The 22,684-nt window shown below is 40.2% G+C and overlaps 1 protein-coding gene across 6 annotated transcripts in view; it reads right to left on the bottom strand.

Annotated features, from left to right (window-relative positions):
* ARL5B (ADP ribosylation factor like GTPase 5B) overlaps positions 1-22,684 on the bottom strand; it is a 30,585-nt gene that overhangs the window by 6,604 nt on the left and 1,297 nt on the right. For 2 of the 6 annotated variants that reach the window (XM_043509410.1, XM_038390895.2), the window contains exons 2-6: positions 13,234-13,294; positions 11,766-11,913; positions 6,019-6,102; positions 4,112-4,263; positions 892-1,557 (exon numbers count right to left, since the gene is read on the bottom strand). In XM_043509410.1, the coding sequence (XP_043365345.1) occupies positions 1,509-1,557; positions 4,112-4,263; positions 6,019-6,102; positions 11,766-11,909 (429 nt within the window). In that variant the 5' untranslated portion in view covers positions 11,910-11,913; positions 13,234-13,294 and the 3' untranslated portion in view covers positions 892-1,508. Of the gene's footprint in view, positions 1-891; positions 1,558-3,059; positions 4,264-6,018; positions 6,103-11,765; positions 11,914-13,233; positions 13,295-19,563; positions 19,856-22,684 lie in introns of those variants that run through there. The other 4 variants (XM_043509411.1, XR_006279431.1, XM_038390896.2 and 1 more) reach the window with 4 other exon arrangements.

The raw sequence follows: 22,684 nt of genomic DNA, 5'->3' as shown, positions 1-22,684 counted from the left end.
TTAAGTCTGCCCTGTAGGGATGCTAAAGTGTTGCAAAAAAATTCATTTTATGTTTCGTTCTAGTATGCTTCAGCATAGGACTACTTTCTTCTAGCGCACGCAGCTGAACGAGAAACAGGTCAGATTTGATAAGTGTCCTTGTGGAAAAGAGTGTCTATAATATTTTCACTATAAATTTGAATTATTAAAATATAGTGCAACATATCAGTACATTTCACATTCAGTATATTCACTGTAGTTTTACTACGGTTGTAGTTTATAAAGTTGTAAGGTGCACTGATTTAAATCGAAGTGATTGGTCCCTTATGTTAATCAGCAAGTAGGAATTTAATCTTGTTCTGTATTTGTACTTTTAGTTTCTCCCCTAAAGTAAGGTTCATTCTTATTGATCGGTATAACCATTAAAACATGTTTAATCAAAACAGTCAACACTAAATTTGGTACTTTTTTGCTAAATCGGGAGGATATTCTATATACACATTCATTTAAACAATTATATCACTTAACATACATTTATTCAGATTCTTAATTTGTACATTGTTAGAAAATGATGAACAAAGCATTTATTTACTAGATGTTTTTTGCTCTGGATTTGTGTCAAGCTGTATTTGGAAATTGGAATTAAATTACAAATATACAAAACAGCATTTTAAAGTTGTTTCTTAGTTAAATAAAACATTCAAGTGTGTTGGATACAAGACGCAGAATTTTTTTCTTTAAGTGCTTTTAAAAGATTACACTAAGTTTAGCTCTTTATATGTTGTCAATTTCAAATTTTTAAATTGGTTCATTTTTAAAAAGAAAAATGCATTTTAATTAAATAACTCTGATTTTTATCCACCCTGAAAGTTGTGTTTTCAAGTAAAAATACGACCCAGAACTACTTACCTTACAAGGAAATAAAAAAGGGAACATTTTATTTTAAGGCAGAAATTCACTTACACATATGAAAAAAAACAAAAACAAAAACCAAGCATATCAACAACTATAAATAACTGTTTCAATGCTGACTATTACAATTCTTAACATACCTAAAATCTGCCTTGGTAATAGCCCAATTGCAGATATGGCTATCTGAACACAGATAGCCCAAACTTTTGAAATCATTAAAGTTATGCTAGGGTATATGTCAATCTACTCACTTTTTCCCCCAGTGTTAATGAAGAAATTTAAGGTAGTAAATTACAGAGACAGTTTGCATCATTACAAAAATCAAGTGTGAAATATTTTCCATGATGAAAGATATCTTACAAGGCAACCACTGAAAAATTACAAAAGCCAGGAGAACTTTGATACTGAAACAGATTCATATGTTCATCCTGTGGAAGAGTAGTGCATTAAAAAAGTTAAAAATACTTTGTGTTTCAGTTCAGCTGCACTTGATTCAAGTGCTGCTCAGAGGTTTCTGTCGTTATAAATTAAACATGGTCGCTGCCTTAGCAACCAGAAGTACCAGGAAAATGTTCATGTTCACAGAATAAATAGATGCAGTCTCTTTTGCAACAAAGTTATCTCACTCCAATATGGGAGGTCATCCATTCCAGACCTTGGCATAATCTGAAAATTAATAAGAGAAGTTGCAATGACTTAATGACTTAACCATTTGCTCTCACATAAGTCATCCTACCAAAAAGCACCATCTTTCACCATCAATTGCAGGTGCACATGACCTAGGTAGGATTTCTTTTAAAGCCAAAAGATACTATCACATGAAAGAAAATCCAGCTTCAATTTCCCTTCCAGAGCTAAAACATGCTACTCTCAATACATATCATCCAAGGAGTGAAAGAAAAGATATAAAAATCTTAATGGGTTTCCCACATAGCAGTACAGATGACTTACCACCATGCCTTAGGGCAGCAGTTCTCAAACTTCATTGCACTGTGACCCTCTTTTGACAACAAAAATTACTACACGACCCCAGGAGGAGGGACTGAAGCCTGAGCCCGCCCGAGGCCTGCTGCCCTGGGCAGGGGGCGCAAAGCTAAAGCCCAAAGGCTTCAGCCCTAGGCAGGGGCCTGTAACCTGAGCCCCGCCACCCAGGGCTGATGCCCTTGAGCTTCGGCTTTGGCCCGGGGCAGCGTGGTTCAGGCTTTGACCCCAGGCCCCAGCAAATCTAACGCCAACCCTGGCGACCCCATTAAATGGGGTCCCGACCCACAGTTTGATAACTGTTGCCTTAGGGCTAACACAAATCACATTTCAAATGCTGTTTTCATTAAATCTTCATTCAATGCCAGGGTGAGGCTAACACAAAATCATGTCTGGCTAAAACTCAAAGTTGACAGCTAGGAAGCACCAACGTTGTTTTAATCCATCAATATACAACTGCCAGAGACATTTCTCTTTTGTTTCAGAGTAGCAGCCGTGTTAGTCTGTATTCGCAAAAAGAAAAGGAGTACTTGTGGCACCTTAGAGACTAACAAATTTATTAGAGCATAAGCTTTCATGAGCTACAGCTCACTTCATCCGATGAAGTGAGCTGTAGCTCACGAAAGCTTATGCTCTAATAAATTTGTTAGTCTCTAAGGTGCCACAAGTACTCCTTTTCTCTTTTGGCTATAGTATACTGTCAAACCCTACACAGTATTATCCATTAACACCTTTAATTTTGGTAACGTAATATGGCCAAGGAGAGAGTGATCTAACCTTTTCATTAAAGAAAGCCTTTTTAAATAGTATTCAAATGATTCAAATTAAGTGAACAAATAAAATCCTATTTTGCGTACATTAAAGAAAAAGGCACTGGCTTAACTAATGTTTACCTACAATAAATTTTGAAATGAGAATATGGAATTACATAGATTCCATATTAAGAACGAAGTTACAGTAAGTACATCACCAATTTAAATATGAAATGAAATAATTTGACCTGAAAATGTAGATCATAAAGCCAGATCCTCATGAGTTACCCATCAAAGTTGCCTTTAGCAAAAATAACAGTAGCTAGTTGGACAAGTCAGTGGCTTAATTTTTGGAAATAAATATCCAAAATTAATAGACCAAAAATGGTCTATTATAAGAGGTCAGAAAAGTGACAGAGGTACAGACAGACACACTTCACAGGACAGTCCCAGCCATATCTGAAAAGTAAACTTCACATTTCATCATTGTGGGGAAGATTTTTTTTTTTTTAAACTTCTGAATGATCTGCTATATCCACTACTTTTGAAGCCCTGAGGCAGCATTATCGCAGAATATTTTTCTACTATTTTACTGCTGAAACAAAATGAATTCTACAAATGATGAGGTTGTTTGAAAATCAAGGTGGAAGTTCAGGGCACTTAGGAAAACTGGGTAACTGGATCTGAAAGAAAAATCCATGGTTAGCTCTAGTCAGACACCAAGAATGTCTCATCTGTGAAGGCAAGGGGTCTGAGGAAAGCTCAGTTTAAATTTTTGTAACTTTGCTGGCATAACTGAGATAGAAGTTTAAAAGTTAATAAGTCAATTACATCAACTGCATATAGGTAACACGTTTTACACCAGTAACAAAGAAGGTCTTCATGTCATAGTGAATGTTGGCAAACATGTCTTTTTGAGTATACATCTGAAAAGTCAAAATAAGGTCTGATAGGACTACATATTAAAAAGACATTCCAGAAGGAAAGGGTGGAAGTCTCCTGGTAGGGATTTCCAGGAGCACTAAAATATTTGTTGGCTTCTACACAAGAGAAAATGGGGTTCATAAGTGATCCTCACAGTAAGGCTGAAAGCCATATCCTATTTATATTCTTTATCCTCTGGTCAAGTCAGAGCTGCTTCCCTAGTGAATAGAGAGTTGAAGCAGTCACCCAGGTATTACAGACACTAAGCAAAGAGCAAGTATGCTAGCCAGTCGACATAGTGAGAGTCAATAGGAGCGTAGAGCATCATTCTTTCACATGGCTAAAAAATCTTATCAGTTAAAGCAGGAGGACTCAGCTGTAAGGCAGATCCAGAAGTCAGCCAAGGGGAAGATACACTTAAGGTGTCATTATGTCTGCAAAGGTGAGAATAAGAAAAATCCTATTTCAAAAGATCTAGACTGGTGCTAATGAGCTTCTAAAAGTCACAGAGTTTTCCATTTATTTTACATTCTTGAACTTGACACATGTAACTTGACACTTACCCTTCTCCAGTCAAAGCACAGCAGGACTGAATGTGCCATGGGTGATCCTTTATAGAACTAAGAGTGAGGTATTTAGATATTTCAGCAGCTGTCATACAACCTTTCATGTCCTGCTTATTTGCAAAGATGAGAACTGCAGCCTTCCGTAAATCCTGGAAGCAAGACAGAATATGTATAGTACTTATGATGCCAATGTTATGATAAAAATCTAAAAGGTTATATAATGTTAAATATATTTTCCCACAGTTACAGTAAAGTCATTCTATATTAAAATTATGCAGTAGCATTTAATTTTGAGAGGCTTTCTACAACAATAAATTATAGTGGAAGACAATGATTCATTTAGAAAGCTGTTCTAACTAACATTCTTCAGAAATCAAATAAGGGTTTGCTTCACTTCTTGGTCCTTTGGTCTTGCCACACTTCACTGATGATTAATTTAAAGACACAATAAATGCTATATTTTCTAAAGCAGCTCAGTATGTTCAGACAATTAGATTACTATTGGAGGAACATTTTGGAAATCTTTAAGTGAGATAATGACAGAGTTGAAGAGTTAAAATGCCACCATTCCACTGAAATTACTTCCAACTCTAGGTGCTTTTATTTTTTTTAAATAAAATTAAATGTTTAATTAACAGGAAAGGAAGAAACTATACTTCATAATTTAACAAATCCACTTCATATCTTAAGACCTTTGTTACTTTTGACTAAAGGGCAGTTCTTACTAGTAATGTTTGAATAGTTTAAGTTAGATGTGAGTCGTTTAGAATGTTGTCTAAACTTTCCATGTAACTAAGGCAACAAAAATAGGAACAGCAGATTTTTTTGGAGCAGGGCAAGAGAGAAAAAGACATTTCATAACCAAGAAACCATTAGGTCAAATTTTAAGAGTTCAATACCAATTAATCTGCTAGGATTAGTGGAGATCCATTTCTATATCTGGATGCTTTAAAGAAACAAAAGCAAAGTTAAGGTCCAGTGCTGCAAATCCATACTCTCACAAGTAGTCCTAACTTATAGACTAGTCTGACTGAAGTCAGTCATCAGGACAACTCAAATGAGTTAAGACTTCTTAGAATCATGGATATGTAGAGCTGAAAGACATCCTAATAGGTCATGTAGTCCTTCCCCCTGCTGCCCCCGCAATGCTGAGGCAGTATTTGAATAAGTGTTTGCAATATTGGGATCCATTTTGAAATCATGGGGAAGATTTTGAACAAAAGACTTCTTCCCATCCATTTTACAATATATTTTACACCCCAGACCCAGAGCAAAAACTATTTTTATTGAACTGACCCATTTACAGACAATTTCCTTTCATTTTTAGGAATAGATTATGAACCACTCAGATAACACTGAGTACTGCTCATAGCTAAACTTCATTTTAGATCAGAAGGGAAGCAAGCATCATCCAAAGATTAAGCATTTATAACACTATTTATGATTCTTTACATTAATAGGATGCAAGCAGCAGTGAAAACTAATCTCAAAACTTGTTTTAGAAGCTTTCAAGCTTCTTCAAAATTTCATTTTTAACTGTAGTTGTAAGACAGAGGAAGGAAAAACAGTACAAGTCAGACAGCATGAAGTTAAACATATAAAAACTTTTTATAATCTGTATAACTTTTATAAAAGAAACTGCTACCTTGTTACAATAGAATGAACCCTCCTAAGAGTGTTAGAACATGGAGCATGTATTTTTCATGATATCCTGACTGTTCTTGTCTAGACACCGACAATCTAAAATTTTTAAAAAGCACAGTTAATGTACATCAATACCTATGCTAACGAAACAACTTTGTTTTGTAAAAGGTTAAGTCTTCATGTTTATAATTATTTGGGTGCTAACAAGAAAAGGAAGCCTACAATCCAAATGTATTGGAATACTGAGTTTTTAAATATACCTCATGAGCCAACATTCTGTAAAGTTCTTCTTTTGTGATAGAAAGTCGTTCTCTGTCAATGCTGTCAACAACAAGAATGATGAACTAGGGAAAATAAAAGAAAAAGGTTTTCTCAGACTACATGTAAAAAGGTTCCATCTATGCATTTTCTGTAGTCTGAACTTTGCAAGAGAGACTTATTGGTTAGTAAATGTTCTTTATGCATAACAGACCTGGACTTTCCTAACCAACACATCTGACTTCGGAAAGCATGCTCCACACTCTGTCCCAATCAAATTTTGGAAGGCACTTCAGGTTCTTAAATCTTGGGTTGAGTGCTGTAGCTATCTTTAGAAATCTCACATTGGTACCTTCTTTGCATTTTGTCAAATCTGCAGTGAAAGTGTTCTTAAAATGAACAATATGCTGGGTCATCATCCAAGACTGCTATAACATGAAATACATGTCGGAATGCAGGTAAAATACAGAGCAGGGGACATACGATTCTCCCCCAACGAGCTCAGTTACCAATTTAATTAACGCATTACTTTTTTAATGAGCATCATCAGCATGGAAGCATGTCCTCTGGAATGGGGGCCAAAACATGAAGGGGCATACAAATGTTTAGCAGATCTGGCATGTAAATACCTTACAATGCCAGCTACAAAAATGCCATGCAAATGCCTGTTCTCATTTTCAGCTGACACTGTAAATAAGAAGCGGGAAGCATTAGCTCCTGTAAATGTAAACAAACTTGTTTGTGTTAGTAATTGGCTGAATAAGAAGTAGGACTGAGTGGACCTGTAAGCTCTAAAGCTTTACATTGTTTTGTTTTTGAGTGCAGTTATGCAACAACAACAACAAAATCTATATTTGTAAGTTGCGATTTTACGATAAAGAGATTACACTATGGTATTTTACTCCTGGGGGAATTCCGTGTCACTGTGCATGCACAGAATTCATGTCCCCTGCAGATTTCTTTGCTTCCCCGCAGAAAAATGACTTTTGACAGGGAAGCAAAGGAAGCCGCAAAAGCAGTCCCGGTGCCACTCCCTGGCAGCCAGGCAGGTCGGCTTGGGTGCCGGGAGTAGCTGGTAGAAATGTAAATCACCGCTGCGGGTGGGGGGGGGGGAAATGGGCAGTCATGCGTGTGAGACAGCATGACATCCAGTCCCTCTTGCTTGCTATTGCAGCATACTCGGCATGGGAGGGGCAGGGCTTCAGGGTGTTTCTGAGGAGGTGGGAGTGGGACAGGCTCCGTCCCCTCAGGCAGAACAGAATGTATAGAATCACAGGACTTGAAAGGACCTTGAGAGGTCATTTAGTCCAGTCCCTTGTACTCATGGCAGAACTAAATATTATCTAGATCATCCCTGACAGGTGTATACTCCTGGGGAATTCTGCACCACTGCACAATGCAGAATTTTGAAGAAATTAACGTGCGTGCAGAATTTCCTTTCCCCCACAGAAATGGGCTTCAAGTGCTGCTAGTTGCCACTAGGGGCCACTGGATCCAGCAGAGCCCAGCTCGCCCATAGAAGACGCTACTGGGGGGGAGGGAAAGGGAGCTAGAGGGTTCCTGGCAGCTGCAGTTCCCAGCGTGCCCTGAGGGAATGAGAGGGTGGCGGGCAGGAAACTCCATGTAAGCCTAGTACTGAGTATCAGGCTGTTTCTCCCTCTGTATCCCTAGGCTCTATGGGGTCAGGATTGTGGGTGTCTGGCCCCAGGGGGCAGGAGGAGGGGAAGAAACAGGAACTGGGCTGTTATAGGGGTTTCTTTAACTCTATTCCTGCGGGAATTTGTGTGTGTGTCTGTATTGTTACAGACATACTTGCGGACAGGTATTTTGAAATAACTTACCAAAATAATTGAAACTGGCATGATTATGGAGTGTTATTTCGACAAATAAAATTAGCAGAATTTTGCATATTTTAAATTATTGTGTACATAATTTTTAGGCACAGAATGCTCTCAGGATTAGGTACTTGTATAAGGTGAATTGAACAATACTATTTCTTTTGGTTATAATTTTTTACAGTGCAAATATTTGTAATAAAAATATAAAGCGAGTACTGTACATGTTGTATTCTGTGTTGTAATTGAAATCAATATATTTGAAAATGTAGAAAAAACATCCAAAATATTTAATAAATTTAAATTGGTATTCTATTGTTTAACAGTGTGATTAATTTTTTTAATCATGATTAATTTTTTTGAGTTAATCGCATGAGTTAACTGCAATTAATCGGCAGCCCTATATGATATATATATTAAAAATAGTATACTATTCCTGGTGATCTAAGGTTGGATTATCAGCCTCAAGATTGTCTCTTGCGTAATGACTATTGTACATACCCTGCTGCACAAGTGCATGCAAATTCCAGATTACACATGTGTAGTCAGATGTGAACTTGCTAGTCATGTGCATAATGGAAATTTGACCCGTGGTGACTGCATAGTTGAAAGCCAGGCACAGAGCAATGATCACTTAGTCAGTATGCCTTATGTATCAGAAATGTATGTCTAAGGTTGGATTCCCCCAAATGCACCGTAAAGTGAGGCATTTTAGAAATACATTTTCACCTGTTACTATCTGGGCTTAAAAAAAAAAAAATCTAATTGCCAATAGCACAGAGAAGATCTCAGTGCTTGTTGGAGGCCTGAGCTTTGCATTCACATAGCACTTAAGGGCCCTTATTTTAACTGGAATCTCTAGACCAGTGATGTCAAACTTGCAACGCATAGACTAGATCTCTCCTGCCATTTATCTCATGTTAGAGTGGAAATCCCAACAATGCTGACATATAAAGTGTCATCAACTATTTCACATTTTTGTGGTGGAATAAAAATGAATTGGGAATGAAGCCCACTGACAGGCGAAGTCAGTGGCTGCAGTGAAGAAAATGGAGAGACAGAAAACAGTGGGGGGAGAGAGAGAGAGAGAAGCCTGAGGAAGGAAAATAAAGAGTAGAAATAACACGGTCTTAAAGGGGAGCATTTTTCCACTGAATGATACTGAATAGAAGAAAGAATTAAAAAGTTAAACCACCACATAAAGCTCTACATTCAATTTCTGGGCAAACCTCCCATTGACCTAAGAAGCTCCATTTTGGACTGAAGGGAGCCTGGGCTCTCAGACCATCCCACCCTCTGCACCTGGGATCCAGAGCATCTACAATGTTATTTAGCATCGTAGCACAAACCCAGGTCAGTTGACCCGGGCTCTGAAACCAGGGATGACAGTATTTACCAGAGGTGGCTTTTACCAAGTAAAATCATGGTTTTTACCACCTGAGAAACCAGCTAGAAAAGCCTTAAACTGGGACTATTTTTAAAACTGTTTCATTAAGATTACATTTAGTTTTAGCTACACATTAAAATTGTGGTTATATATGGCTATAGATTCATAGATTTATTTAGGACTGTACAAATAAAAGTAAAACTGCAGTGGACATAATACCTAATATATGTAATTATAATACTGAAGATCAGAAAGTCTGTTTGATAAACTAGTTATCTGTAGACATGGACCACAATTGTTTTGTTTAAAAAAAAAAAACACCTTCTACATATAATTCTTCAAAATGTGAATGAAAAATGCAACTAAGACAATGGCACCTTCTCATTGTGTCCTATTGTATTGGACCTTCGCACTGTGATTACCAGTAATCATAACACAGTAAACTGTCATATCTACTATAAAACTACATACACTTGGGAAAAGGTTCCATTTGAACACAAAAGAAACAATGTACCATAGTGGCTCCCCTGTGTGAAGCTGTTGGTAGAACGCAAGCTGGCTACGTGACTTCATGCTACCATTTGGGATAGTCTTTAACAGGTTCAGGCTCTTCCCCCAAATTCCAGCCCCTGTAAGTCTTGGAGTGTTGTGCAATGACTGCAATTTCTTGAAAGGGAGGAGAGCAATCTATACTGCTTTGTTAGTAGCACCAGTGGACTGTTGAAGCAAGACAAGGCAGCACCCAGGGCTCTGCTGCCGTCTTTCTGGGTGAAGCAGGATTCCAGTGCTAGCCTGAGGGAAGTGTTGTGTAAGAATTCCTGCTGCAGAGACTAGCAGAGAAATGAATTTAGGTAGCAGGAAGGCAGCCTACTGGAAAGTGGAATGGCTATTCAACAACTCTGAAACCTAAGGTAGTGTATGTTTTTGTTCTTTTCTAAACTAGTCTGTCTATGTTTATTAAGGTATTAAAAATCAACATGTCTGAAGATCTTTGCGACAGATGACTGAGCTTTGCACATGCAAACTTAAGTTGTGCAGCATGTATTAAATCTCCATAAGCCTTATTAGGCGTCAGCAATTAAAAAAACCCAAACATGTTCATCTTTGCAGTGTTATAAACCAAAGTGAAAACAATACATTGGTCATCTGAAGTCACGTCTGACCTTTATCAATGGCAGCTTTATTGCTATATCATTCCTCCCACTCAGCTGGTGTTACTTTTGTCCCCTGAATAAATGCAGAAGCAGCTGCTGACCATTTTTATACAGTGCTGCATAGCAAAACTTTTGTTCTCTTTCCACTACTGTCACTGCTTCACAAAAACACTACTACGCATGAGAACAGAAGCTAAACCATTCGCTTGCGGTCTCCATCCCCAATTAAATTTTGCATTCACTGTGGACAAATGCGATATATATGTTGCTCTTATTTTTCTCAAACAAGTTAGAAAACAGTTTAACTTAAAACCTGTGAGCTAAACAAAACTCTTATAAAACCATTGAAATCTAAAATACAAGCTGTGCATACACTGACAGGCCCAACTGGACTGTTAATCCCAGAGGACAAATAATATCATTTGTCTAGAACAGGATGGAAGAGTATTCTAAGTATTACCAAGAAATTGGCTGTGTGCCAAAGGTCCCATTTTTTTTTGCTTTAGAACCTTCAAGCCCAGCATCCCCTCATATAGAAGTTTATTACAAGGCATTCTAAACACATACATAATGTATCTTTGTTTCTACTGTAGTACTCAATTACAGGGTGCCTAAGCAGCAGGTGACAAATTTCAAAAACAAAAACAAAAAACCACACTAAAATATCTCCTGATCCTGAAATATCTATGATAATACACATATTCAGATGTGCAGATCTACGTCTGGAGTTAAAATACATTAAGAATTACTCTGTTCACTTGAAACACAATTTTTGTTCCACTAAAACAGTGGCGCAAAACCTTTCCAGACTACTGTACCCCTTTCAGGAGTCCGATTTGTCTTGCATACCTCAAGTTTCCCCTTAAAAATTACTTTTATTTCTGATTTTGTAAGCAAGTGTCACTGCATGCTATTACTGAAAAATTGCTTACTTTCTCATTTTTACCATATAATTACAAAATAAACCAATTGGAATATAAATATTGTACTTACATTTCAGTGTATAGCATATAGAACAGTATAAACAAGTCATTATATGAAATTTTAGTTTGTACTGACTTCGCCAGTGCTTTTTCTGTAGCCTGTTGTAAAACTAGACAAATACCTAGATGAGCTGATGTACCCCCGGAAGACCGCAGTGTACCCGCAGGATTATGCAGACCCCTGGTTGAGAACCCACTGATCTAAAAGCTTGATTTAACGAAAATACAGAGCCATGACCTTATATCATCTACTGCATTTGGGCCTAAATTCTGTCCTCGCATATGGGTAAATTCTTCCATATCCCATTAATGTAATCTCCATCCAAGCTATCAGGACTGAAATCTACATTTATTTGCTTTATTTTACAGTTTGGGAGCAACTTCACATACCTCTGTATTTGAATAATAGGTATTCCACGATGACCGTAATGACTCCTGTCCTCCAATATCCCACATAAGGAAATGGGTATTTTTTACTACTATTTCTTCAACATTGCTTCCTATGGTTGGAGATGTGTGGACCACTTCATTCATTAAGCTAATGGAAAAAACATCACACCACAAGAACTAATTAGCAATATCTTGAAATTTCCTAATGTATCAGTCGTATATTGTGACAAGTTTGTATAACAAAAAGTAAATCCTTTTCATTCCTTTAAAGCAATTATTTAAAATAGTCTTTTTCATCTAAATTTTTATTAAAAAGATAAAATAATAATGTATTAAAGATATATAGAGACGTCTTTTGTGTAAAAGATTTATTCAATTTGGGTGCATGTTATGAGTTACAATCAATGAATGAAGAGTCTGTCCTTTTATCTGCATTTGTAGTAGTACATATCATAGATACGGATAAATATGTATACAATTATACATGAACATCCGGTACAGAAAAGTTAAATCTGATTAACACTTTGTTAGTATTAGTAAAAATCTAAAAAATGTACTTGTTTCAAAACAAAAGTTGCCATGATACAACAGGTCATCATCACTAGAGACAATATTTTTGATCTTGCTAGAATAATCTGAAGATAAAGTTGTCAAAGCACATGGAAAATGTAAAGGTTGTCTGATTTCACAATAGCTTCTGAAAGAAATTCTGTATCTGCAGCTGAAAATACCTCAGTACCAACTTTAAAACAATGGTTTATTTTGTCAATGTAGAGTACAGAAGAAAAGGTTTTGGGGAAACATTCTTTATTTCTTTCTATCTAAATGTATATACCACTTTCATCATCACAGTAATTGTAGGCTTCCCAAGTATTTACAGATTTATCCTTTATACTCTTGTGAGGTAAGGAAGAGTTTGTTTTGTTTTTAACTACAGCTACAGACCCATAGCCATTTATTGCAGGAGCCATGGCAGCATGATGAAATATTATTCTGAAGGAATTGTTAGTTCCACCAGTGACATGCCTTTGAGTAGGGGGAAGATGCCATTTTTTTCTTCTTTTGGAAATAATGGTCTGTATGTGGGTTTTGCAAACTGACTAAAAATAAAGGCAGATAAGAATTTTAAATCAAGTTACTTTCTGGAAGCTTTCACCAATATGTAAAAGGATTTTACCACTCATCAATTACCAAAGATCTCAATTGCAGAGATTTATTTTTTGTCCTCGAGAGCACTGTATGATATTCTGTACTGAGTATCTGATTAACATGAAGCTCAGCTCTAAACAATTCAACATCTGTATCTATTTTATTACTATACACACAAAACTTAAGTATTATTGAATGACAATAACTTCCTTGGACGAGCTAAGCTCTGGGTACTCCAGAATTTTCAGTCAAGTCCCATACATTAATTGTGAAAGAAAGTATCAAACAAACAGAAGTTTTAAATAGCTCATATACTTACAACTGGTAAAGAATGGTGGTCTTTCCTGCATTGTCAAGTCCCACTATTATTACTTTGTGTTCTGTACAAAAAACAAAAGTAAACTATAAGTTTTATTTGTCAATAAATAAATCCAGCATGGCAGTAGGGAGCACAGGCCACTGGCTACACGAAGTTGGGAAATCACCCTGCAGCCTCCCCACCCCAGGGACACAGACTCAGTGGCGAGGCTGCAAATGATCCTGACACAGCCTAAGCTCTTGGCCTGCCCCAGAACTACCAGGTGTGGGGCACACAAGCTCAGCTAGGCAGGATAGAAGTGTGGAGGGGCGCAGTGTGGGGGGGGGATCCAGGTGAGAGGATTCTGTGAGACAATTTGGTGCAGGCAGCTGAGTGGGGAGTCTTGGTGTGGGGGAGCTAGATGCACAGAGCTCATTGGAGGCATTCCAGGTGCAGGGGCAATGGTACGCTGCTGGGGCTTCCAGGTGAAAATGGTTGGGGCTCAGCCGAGAGGTCTGGGTGCAGCTAATTGAGGGCCAGTGGCAAGGGCTCATCAGGTAGAGGTTTGAGTGCAGGGAGCTCAGTGGGAAGTAGGTGCAGGAGGTGAGGTTCAGTGGGCTGGGGTTTGGGTATGGAGGGCTAGGCAGGTTCTGAGTGTATGGGGTGAGGCTTGGTGGGCGTGTCTGGGTATGGGAGGTCCAGATGCATGGGGGTTGGGCAGATGGGGGACCAGCTCCCCGTACAATGACCCCTCCCCCAACAGCCAATGAGAGATGGGGGAAGGAAGCAAGGGAGGATGCTGAACTTCTTGCAGCTGAGGGAGGTTTCTGGGGGTGGGTCTGACACAACCCCAGACACTCCTTGCAGGTGAAGAGGAAGTCCCGTCTTCTTCTGCCTCCAGCTCAGCCAGGACTAGCAGCTGATACCGGCTCAGGGTAGAAGCCACTGGCTGGGATTCCTGAAACAATGTACCTGCACAGCTAGGGGATGGTGCATGACTGTTCTTGGAGCTTCCCTTTGCTTCCCTGGCAGAAAGACATTTTTCTGCAGGGAAGCAAAGAAATCTGTGGGGGAAATAAATTCTGCGCACGCCCAGTGGTGCAGAATTCCCCCAGGAGAAAACAGTGATATGCCAAATGATGCATTAATACTTTTTCATGATACTGTACATAGATAAGACTATTCATAGCCTTAAAATGGCAACTATTTTCTTTACACTAAGAAAAAAAACCCACAACGACAAAGGCAGCTACAAAGCAGGTTAAGTTACCACAAGTCTTCTGTTTTGATTTTTCCACTATGTATGTGCAAAGTTGGACTGGAAAATACAGCAAAGGGTATTTTTACTCTGTTCAAAACAGAGTAGAACCATGAGCAAATGAAGAGTTACAACAGAATTAAAACTCAAACTTAACTATGGGGTACCAATATAAGCTTCAACAAGTCATATTTAAAATTTTAGTCCACATATTCAGAACATCACATGGATGGAAAGCTACAGCTTACTCTGAAAAAATGGTACATACTTATTAGATTTATAACAAAAGCATTATAATCATATAATAATATGCCTTGGAATTTTAGTTTTTATGAAAGTTAAATTACTTTTTTTAAAAATATTCAACTAGGACTATTAAATATTTATTACATCTACTGTATAAGGAACAAATAGATGTGGACCGTCTGTGACACTCTGTACCTGGGGGAGGGCACCCTACACCACCATGTTCATCTTTATAAAATAATTGTGTGGTATCCAATGAAAAGTTTGTCATTTTGGGTGTCTTCGGAAGGCTCATAATGCACTGAGCATGGTTGTTACAGTGATGTCATAGTAATTATTACAGGAATGTTATAGGTTATAATTTCATATATATAGTTATGAGGGTGAAAATGTATCCTGATGGCTTAAAGCAAGCCCATGCAAAAACTCTTCAAGAACAGAGAGACAGTTCACACCTCGTCAGGGCATGGATGGGACAAACCCAGCCCAGCCTCACAGGAACAATGGACACTGGCTTAGGCAACAACAAAAGAATCCGTTAGACCCTGGAGGGAGTCACACCCTTCCTTTGGGTAGTTCGGGACTGCAATGAGGTAATGCTCACCTGACTCTGAAGTGGGATGGGGCAAAACCAAGAGGAAAGAAAGGATATGATAAAAGGAGAGACATTTTGCCATACTCTGTCTCTTCCACCTACATCTACAGACACCACCACCACCAAACGACTGAACCACTGATCAAAGGGGAGAGCCTGGCTGAAGAGCCAGCCTGTCGTGAGAAGCATGTAAGTTGTAAGGACATTGAAAGTCTTAAGATCAGCTTAGAATCCTTTTTGCTTTTATTTCATTTCACCAAATCTGACTTGTTATGCTTTGACTTATAATCACTTAAGAATCTATCTTTATAGCAAATAAATCGGTTTGTTTATTCTACCTGATGCAGTGCGTTTGGTGTAAAGTGTGTCAGAGACTCCCCTTGGGATAACAAGCCTGGTACATATCAATTTCACCCAGGTACACAGGAAACAGCCCCTTCCCTATTAAAGGGCTGGGAACTCTGAATTCCCATTTTCTGTTTGTTTGTGGTGGAAAGCTTGTCTGTCCAGCTGAGTAGGCCAACTCCATGCTCCAAAAGCACTCCTGACCTGGAGTACACAAAGGTGGTGGATCCCTTGAGTGTATAGGGAGAAGAGCTGTGCAGGCACAGCTCAGATCAAGTTGTAGAAATATGGACATCTATGAGAAGATTTCTTGGAGTATGTTGGAGAAGGACTACAAGAGGGACCAGCAGCAGTTCCAAGAGAAAGGAAAGGAGTTGCATCAGGTTTATCAGAAGGCAAACAGTCACCATGGTACAGCACTGCAGACATGCCACTTTTACAAGCTGCAGTAGGCTATACTCTGAGGTGACCCCACCATGACCCCCAAGAGCCACATGGACACCTCGAGTCAGAGTCTCAGGCCACTGCAGGCAAGACTGAGGAGGTGGTGTTGGAGGAGGAAGATGGGAGACAGGCAAGTAGGGGAGCCACTGTCCCGGAGAGTCAGGAACAGTTTGTAACCCCAGCGCAGTCCAGCCAGTCGCAGCAATGCAGTGTGGCTGAGCATGATGCCAGAGAAGGAACCTCTAGTGAGTATGCACTTAGCATTAATATGGTGGGATCACATATTCTTATTTGCTATTTTTTATTTAAATAACCAGTAGAAGTAAAGCAGCTGATTCTCATTGTCTGGACCATCTAGGCAGAGGGTGACCTGCGAATTACATACACAGGGATGTCCCAGGGATCCTTCATAGAGATCTCAATCCTTTGTGGAAGGTTTCTGTGGAGGGCTGCCTTATTTCTTCCACAGTGGTAGGACACTTTCCCAAGCCACTCCAGTATTAATTTGGCAGGCACCATCACAGTACACAGCCCAGCAGCATAAAGCCCTGGTCTGTACCTGGCTGCATGCAGCAGCTGTTCCCTTGCCACTTGTTACCCTCAAGAGTGTAATATCAGCTAGGATCACCTACAGGAGACTGTGGTACTATTCATTTCAATTGCTCAAGCGGCAAACACTAGTGTCTGTGTGCCCCCCCATGATTTTTCCCCTTTTCCCCCACCACCGGGGCTCCAGAACCAGGAGTGACAATAAGGCAGGGTCACTGGAATCAGGTGGGCCATGACTACCCACTGTTTCACATGGTTGTGGTTTGGGTGGCAGGAATTAACATTTCCCCCACAAACTGCAAGCCTCAGGCAGGCAGAGTGTGGGGACATGGGCCACCCCATAACTCTGACTGGGGTAGGTGGAGGGTCTGGGCCTTCCCACAGTGGCCCGGGCTCCATGGGAGGCTCTTACCTTTGCCTGGATCCAGCTTCTAGACTGGGCAGAGGGTGGTACCTTGGGTGCCACAGAGCAGCAATGGCTACGGGCGGGGGTGGGGGATTAATGACTATGTTGTGGTGGCTATAGCAGGCAATCCCCAGTGATGCCCCTACCAAGGCTTGCAGTTTGGGAGGGGAAACGCCAGTCCCTGACCTCCACACTAATCCCACATTACCAAGGGTAGGGGCATGGCCCCTGGACCACTACGATCCCATCGTGGGCTGCCCCCCTCTTCTGCAGACATTCTAGCGCCCTTGTCCCCCAGCTGTACTTATCACAGCTGGGACGGCAAACTGGTTCAATGAATTCCTTGTAGAAATGAAAATGTTCCGCTTCACACTTGCGTGGATTCTGGGGAGTGATTTTTATGTAGCAAATCTGCACTGGATACCGGGTCTGCACGGACAATTGTTCCTTTGTGCTTTGCATGTTTTACAGCTGAAAGTGTGGCCTTCAACTCTTCCTCCACACCATCAGACAGGCTCTCTCAGATAAGATGAAGGTGAAAGAGAATGCGCGATGACATGTTTAATGAGATAATGAATGCCTCTGGGACAGTGGACACTGACCAGAGGGCGTGGAGGATTGCTCTTACAGGGAAGAAAAGAAAGAAAGAAAGAAAGGACATTATGAGCAGGATAAAAGACCAGGAGAGTAAGTATGGCATGCAGCAGGAGATGTTGGGGATTCTGAAGGAACAGACAGACATGTTTAGGTGTCTGGTTGATCTCCAGGAGAAACATCTTGAAGCTCTACAGCCCCTGCGGCTGTAGATTTTGGCATTCCAAAATCACCATACTCCCATTTCCCCCCCACACACACACACACATTCCACTAGGCATGAGGGCCCAGTACAATATCTTTTCCACTCAACCCTGGATGGCGTACAGACTCACAGCTGCACATATACTGATGTGTGACAGGCAAGGCCAGTTTGTTTTTGAACAAAAGATGAATGTGTTTCCCAGGTTTAATTCGAGGTCACATTTTTGTTTATATATGTGTACAATAAAAGTCCATTTCTTAAAAATGAAATAGTTACTAATTCAAAGCACTGGGGGAGGAGGGATGGCTAGGGAAACTTAGGCATGGGGTGTGTGAACGAGTTCACACACAGCTGGAGTTGTGGCTAGAACCCAGGAGCCCTGGCTCCCATCCCCTCCACATTGTAAACAGTAGGCCAAACTCCCCTCAGTCATAACCACCACTGTGGTGGCCCTCCATGCAGGATGAGTTGGTGGGTTGCAGCCCATTCCCCAGGCATCAAGTACACCCCTCCCACATACCCCACACCGGTAGTGCCTTTGGAGGGGCCAGGAGTTTAATGGAGTGTGGGGTTGTCTCCCAAGCAGGAGGCTGGGAGGCGGGTCTAGTTGGTGAGTGCTGGGAATCACTATCAGAGAAAAGCAAGAAGTGCATTTCCATTGTTACATTACTACACACACAGAGCAGTAATGGCAACGTTCAGACTATTCGCATGCAAAAACAGAAAAGCAACATGTCACGGTGTGTCATTAATAAAATGGGTTTTCAAAACTTCTCTGAGATGCACTGCTCCATGCTGAGCTTTTATAGCCCCGGTATCTGGCTGCTCAAAATTAGCAGACAGCCTATTCACCTCCAAGCCCCAGCCTTGTGGAAACTTCTCTCCTTTTGCTTCACACATATTACGAAGCATACAGCAGGCAGCTACCACCATGGGGATTTTTTTTTCCCCACAGAAGTCTACCCTAGTGAGCAAACTGTGCCAATGACCCTTCAAATAGCCAAAAGATATTCAACTGCCATTTGGACTTGCTGAGCCTATTATTGAAGTGCTCCTGTCCAGGTGTCCGATGTACGGCTTCACAAGCCATAGGAATAAGAGGTAGGCTGGATGTTCCAGAATCAATATTTGCATTTCAACATCTTTAATAGTGATTTTGTGATCCAGAAAGGAAATCCCTGCTTGCAGTTTTCTGAACAGGCCTGTGCTCTTAAAGATGTGGGTGTCAGGCACCTTCCCAGTGCATCCCACATTGATGATGGTAAAACGCACCCAGTGATCCACCAGCACCTGCAACTCCATTGAAAAGTATCCCTTTCCGTTTATGTACTCTGTAGCAAGGTGATCTGGTGCCAAGACAGGGATGAGTGTGCCATCTATCGCCCCACTGCAGTTAGGGAACCCCACTGCAGCAAAACCATGCAGTATCTCCTGAACATTGCCCAAAGTCACAACCATTCATAGCAGAAGATGACTAATGGCCCTCCATCTTTGGATCACAGCAATCTCAATGGAAATTTCCCAACTCCAGATTGATTCCCCACTGACCGGTAGCATTGCAAGCTTCCAGACAGCAACTGCCACTAGTTTCTCCAGGCAGAGCAAGTCTCATTTTAGTGTCGCTGTGCCGGGGAGAGCTCTGTACGCAATTACTGGAAAGTGGCCTTGCATATACAAAAGTTCTGCAGTCACTACTCATCATCCCAGACCTGCATAACGATGTGATGCCACCAGTCAGTGATTGTTTCTCGGGACCAGAAACAGCGCTCCACCATATTCAGCTGCTGTGCTACTGCCAACAGCAACCATGAATTGTTTTGTTCCATGGCTCACAGCATTGTTACTTGAAGGACACTGCCATGTTCCACAGGGCAGTTTCTCTTGTGGCTCTGGAAATACTGAAGGATAAGGTGCGTGGGGTTTGCAATGCTCACCACAACAGAGCACAGCTGTGTAGAGTCCTTGCTTCTCTAGAGATGGTGTATATGTAACTATGCCAGCCTTTTGAAAAAAGGCACAAAACATTATGGGATGCAGATGGAATCATGAGAGGGAGAAAACTGCATCATGGACATTCAAGCCATGTTCCCATTCACCTATGCAAGAATGTTTTGTTTCCATGAGGCATTGCAAAGCCTTCCCAAAACCACCTGTGACGAATTGCACTGTGGGATATCTACCCACAGTGCGCTGCTCTTTGCATCAACACAAAAGCTGCTAGTGAAGACACTCTCCATCGACACAAGGACTATAGTCTAGACATGCACATCTGACTTAATTAGCGTCGTGGCTGTATGTCAACTGAAGTCAAGCTAAGTTTGTAGTGTAGACATGCCCTTAGTTTCTCTCAATGTCTTTTGTTGTGAGGAGGAGAAAGGAGTTCCAGGTGTTTGGGCTCCTCCCTAGCTAGACCATTGTTGCTAATTTGAATGTCTGCACATTTTAGGAGAGAATAGTGCCTGACAGAATTAAGTTAAACATGCTGTGCAAACTTTACATACTACTTTCATCACAATATTATCTAATTCAATATCATAACTTTATTTCCTGTTTTCCTTAATACATGCTTGGTTTCTCTTACCTTTCAATAATAATGTAGTATTCTAAACTAATCACCTCTCCCATAGTACAGTTATCTGTTAGTGATCAGAGACTTGTGACATTAAGCAGTATATTAAAATGTGTATTTCCATATATATTAGTAGTTTGGTAGCACTTTGCTCAAATACATGTGTGAGGGATATTTTTAGTGAAAGTCAGGGACAGGTCACAGGCTGCCATGAATTTTTGTTCATTTCCAGTGACCTGTCCATGACTTTTTATTAAAAATATCCAACACAAAACCTGAGCCTTACATAAAAAAAAAGTGTTTTTTTTGGAAAAGGTTAGGATGAACCATGCAGAGCAAATAGTCATTTTGATGAGGCTTCACAATTCGCTTTAAATTTAAGGTATCTTAATGACCCAATGGGTGAAATCATGACCCCCCACAGTAGTCGATGAGAATTTTGATCAACTTCCATGGAGTCAGGATTTCACTCTAAGCCTTCTAAACCTATGCCTCAAAAATGGATACTTATGTTAAGGGCAAGAACTACACTCTTCACTACAACAGCTTATTAGAGTCTTTCAGTTTTGATTTACTTGGCATTTAAAAACCAAGCAAACATATTAAACTAGCACCTTTCAACCAAGTCAAATAATTAACCAAACAACACTTGAAAAACAGCTTACTATGAGCAATAAAAACAAATCAGTATCAGATGTGCAACTAATTTACGCTACTTAAATGGAATCCCCAAAAATCAAGGGACTACATGTATGTATATACATACAAGCTTTAAAGAATTAACAACATTCATATTTTGCCTCTCAGCAATTTTATGTAAGAAAGTGATATTTTATGGGAGCTGGAAAGATCATGGACCCACCCCCTCCAAAAAAAGTAAACCCAACTCTAAAGGTACACAAGAATAGCCATACTGGGTCAGACCAAGGTCCATCTAGCCCAATAAGCTGTCTTCCGACAGAGGCCAACGCCAAGTGCCCCAGAGGGAATGAACAGAACAGGTAATCAAGTGATCCATTGGCCATCCCATCAGCAATTCTCAGCTTCTGGCAAACATAGGCTAGGGACACCATCCCTGCCTATCCTGGCTAATAGCCATTGATGGACCTATCCTCCATGAATTTATCTAGTTCTTTTTTGAACCCTGTTATAGTCTTGGCCTTCACCACATCCTCTGGCAAAGAGTTCCACAGTTTGACTGTGCATTGTGTGAAGAAATACTTCCTTTTGTTTGTTTTAAACCTGCTGCCTATTAATTTCATTTGGTGAGCCCTAGTTCTTGTGTTATGAGAGGGCATAAACAACACTTCCTTACTTTCTCCAACCCGTCATGATTTTACATCTATCATATCCCACTTTAGACACCTCTTTTCCAAGCTGAAAAGACCCAACCTTTCTAATCTCTCCTCATATGGAAGCTGTTCCATACCCCTAATCATTTTTGTTGCTCTTTTCTGAACCTTTCCCAAATCCAATATGTTTTTTGACATGGGGCAACCACACTTGTACACAATATTCAAGATGTGGGCATACCATCGATTTATATAGAGGCAATATGATATTTTCTCTCTTATTTTCGATCACTTTCTTAATGATTCCCAACGTTCTGTAAACATTCCCAACTACCTCTGCATATTGAGTGGATGTTTTCAGAGAACTATCCACAATGACTCCAGATCTCTCTCAAGTGATCACAGCTAATTTAGACCCACATCATTTTATATGTACAGTTGGGATTATGTTTTCCACTGTGCATTACTTTACATTTATCAACACTTAATTTCATCTGCAACTTTGTTTCCCAGTCACCCAGTTTTGAGAAATCCTTCTGTAGCTCTTTGCAGTCTGCTTTGGACTTAACGATCTTGAGTACTTTTATATCATCTGTAAATTTTGCCACCTGACTGTTTACCCCTTTTTCCAGATCATTTATGAATATGTTGAATAGGACTGGTCCCAATACAGAGCCTTGGGGGACACCACAGTTTACCTATCTCCATTCAGAAAACTGACCATTTATTCCTACCCTTGGTTTCCTTTTTGTTAAGCCCGTGACCAATCCATGAGAGAACCTTCCCTCTTATCCCATGACCGCTTACTTGCAAAGACACAGACACTGGAAGTTTGACCCCTTCAATCTGACACAGCCAACATTACATGATCTTAACAGCACTGTTTCCCAGCTGACCGCAATTTGGACGCAGTTTCACAGAACAGGACTCGGAAGGAGAGAGGAACCCTAGCTAGCGAGACCCTGAAAG

This window comes from Dermochelys coriacea, chromosome 2, assembly GCF_009764565.3.
Source record: "Dermochelys coriacea isolate rDerCor1 chromosome 2, rDerCor1.pri.v4, whole genome shotgun sequence".
NCBI lineage: Eukaryota > Metazoa > Chordata > Testudines > Dermochelyidae > Dermochelys > Dermochelys coriacea.
This window is presented reverse-complemented; position numbering and strand designations above follow the sequence as displayed.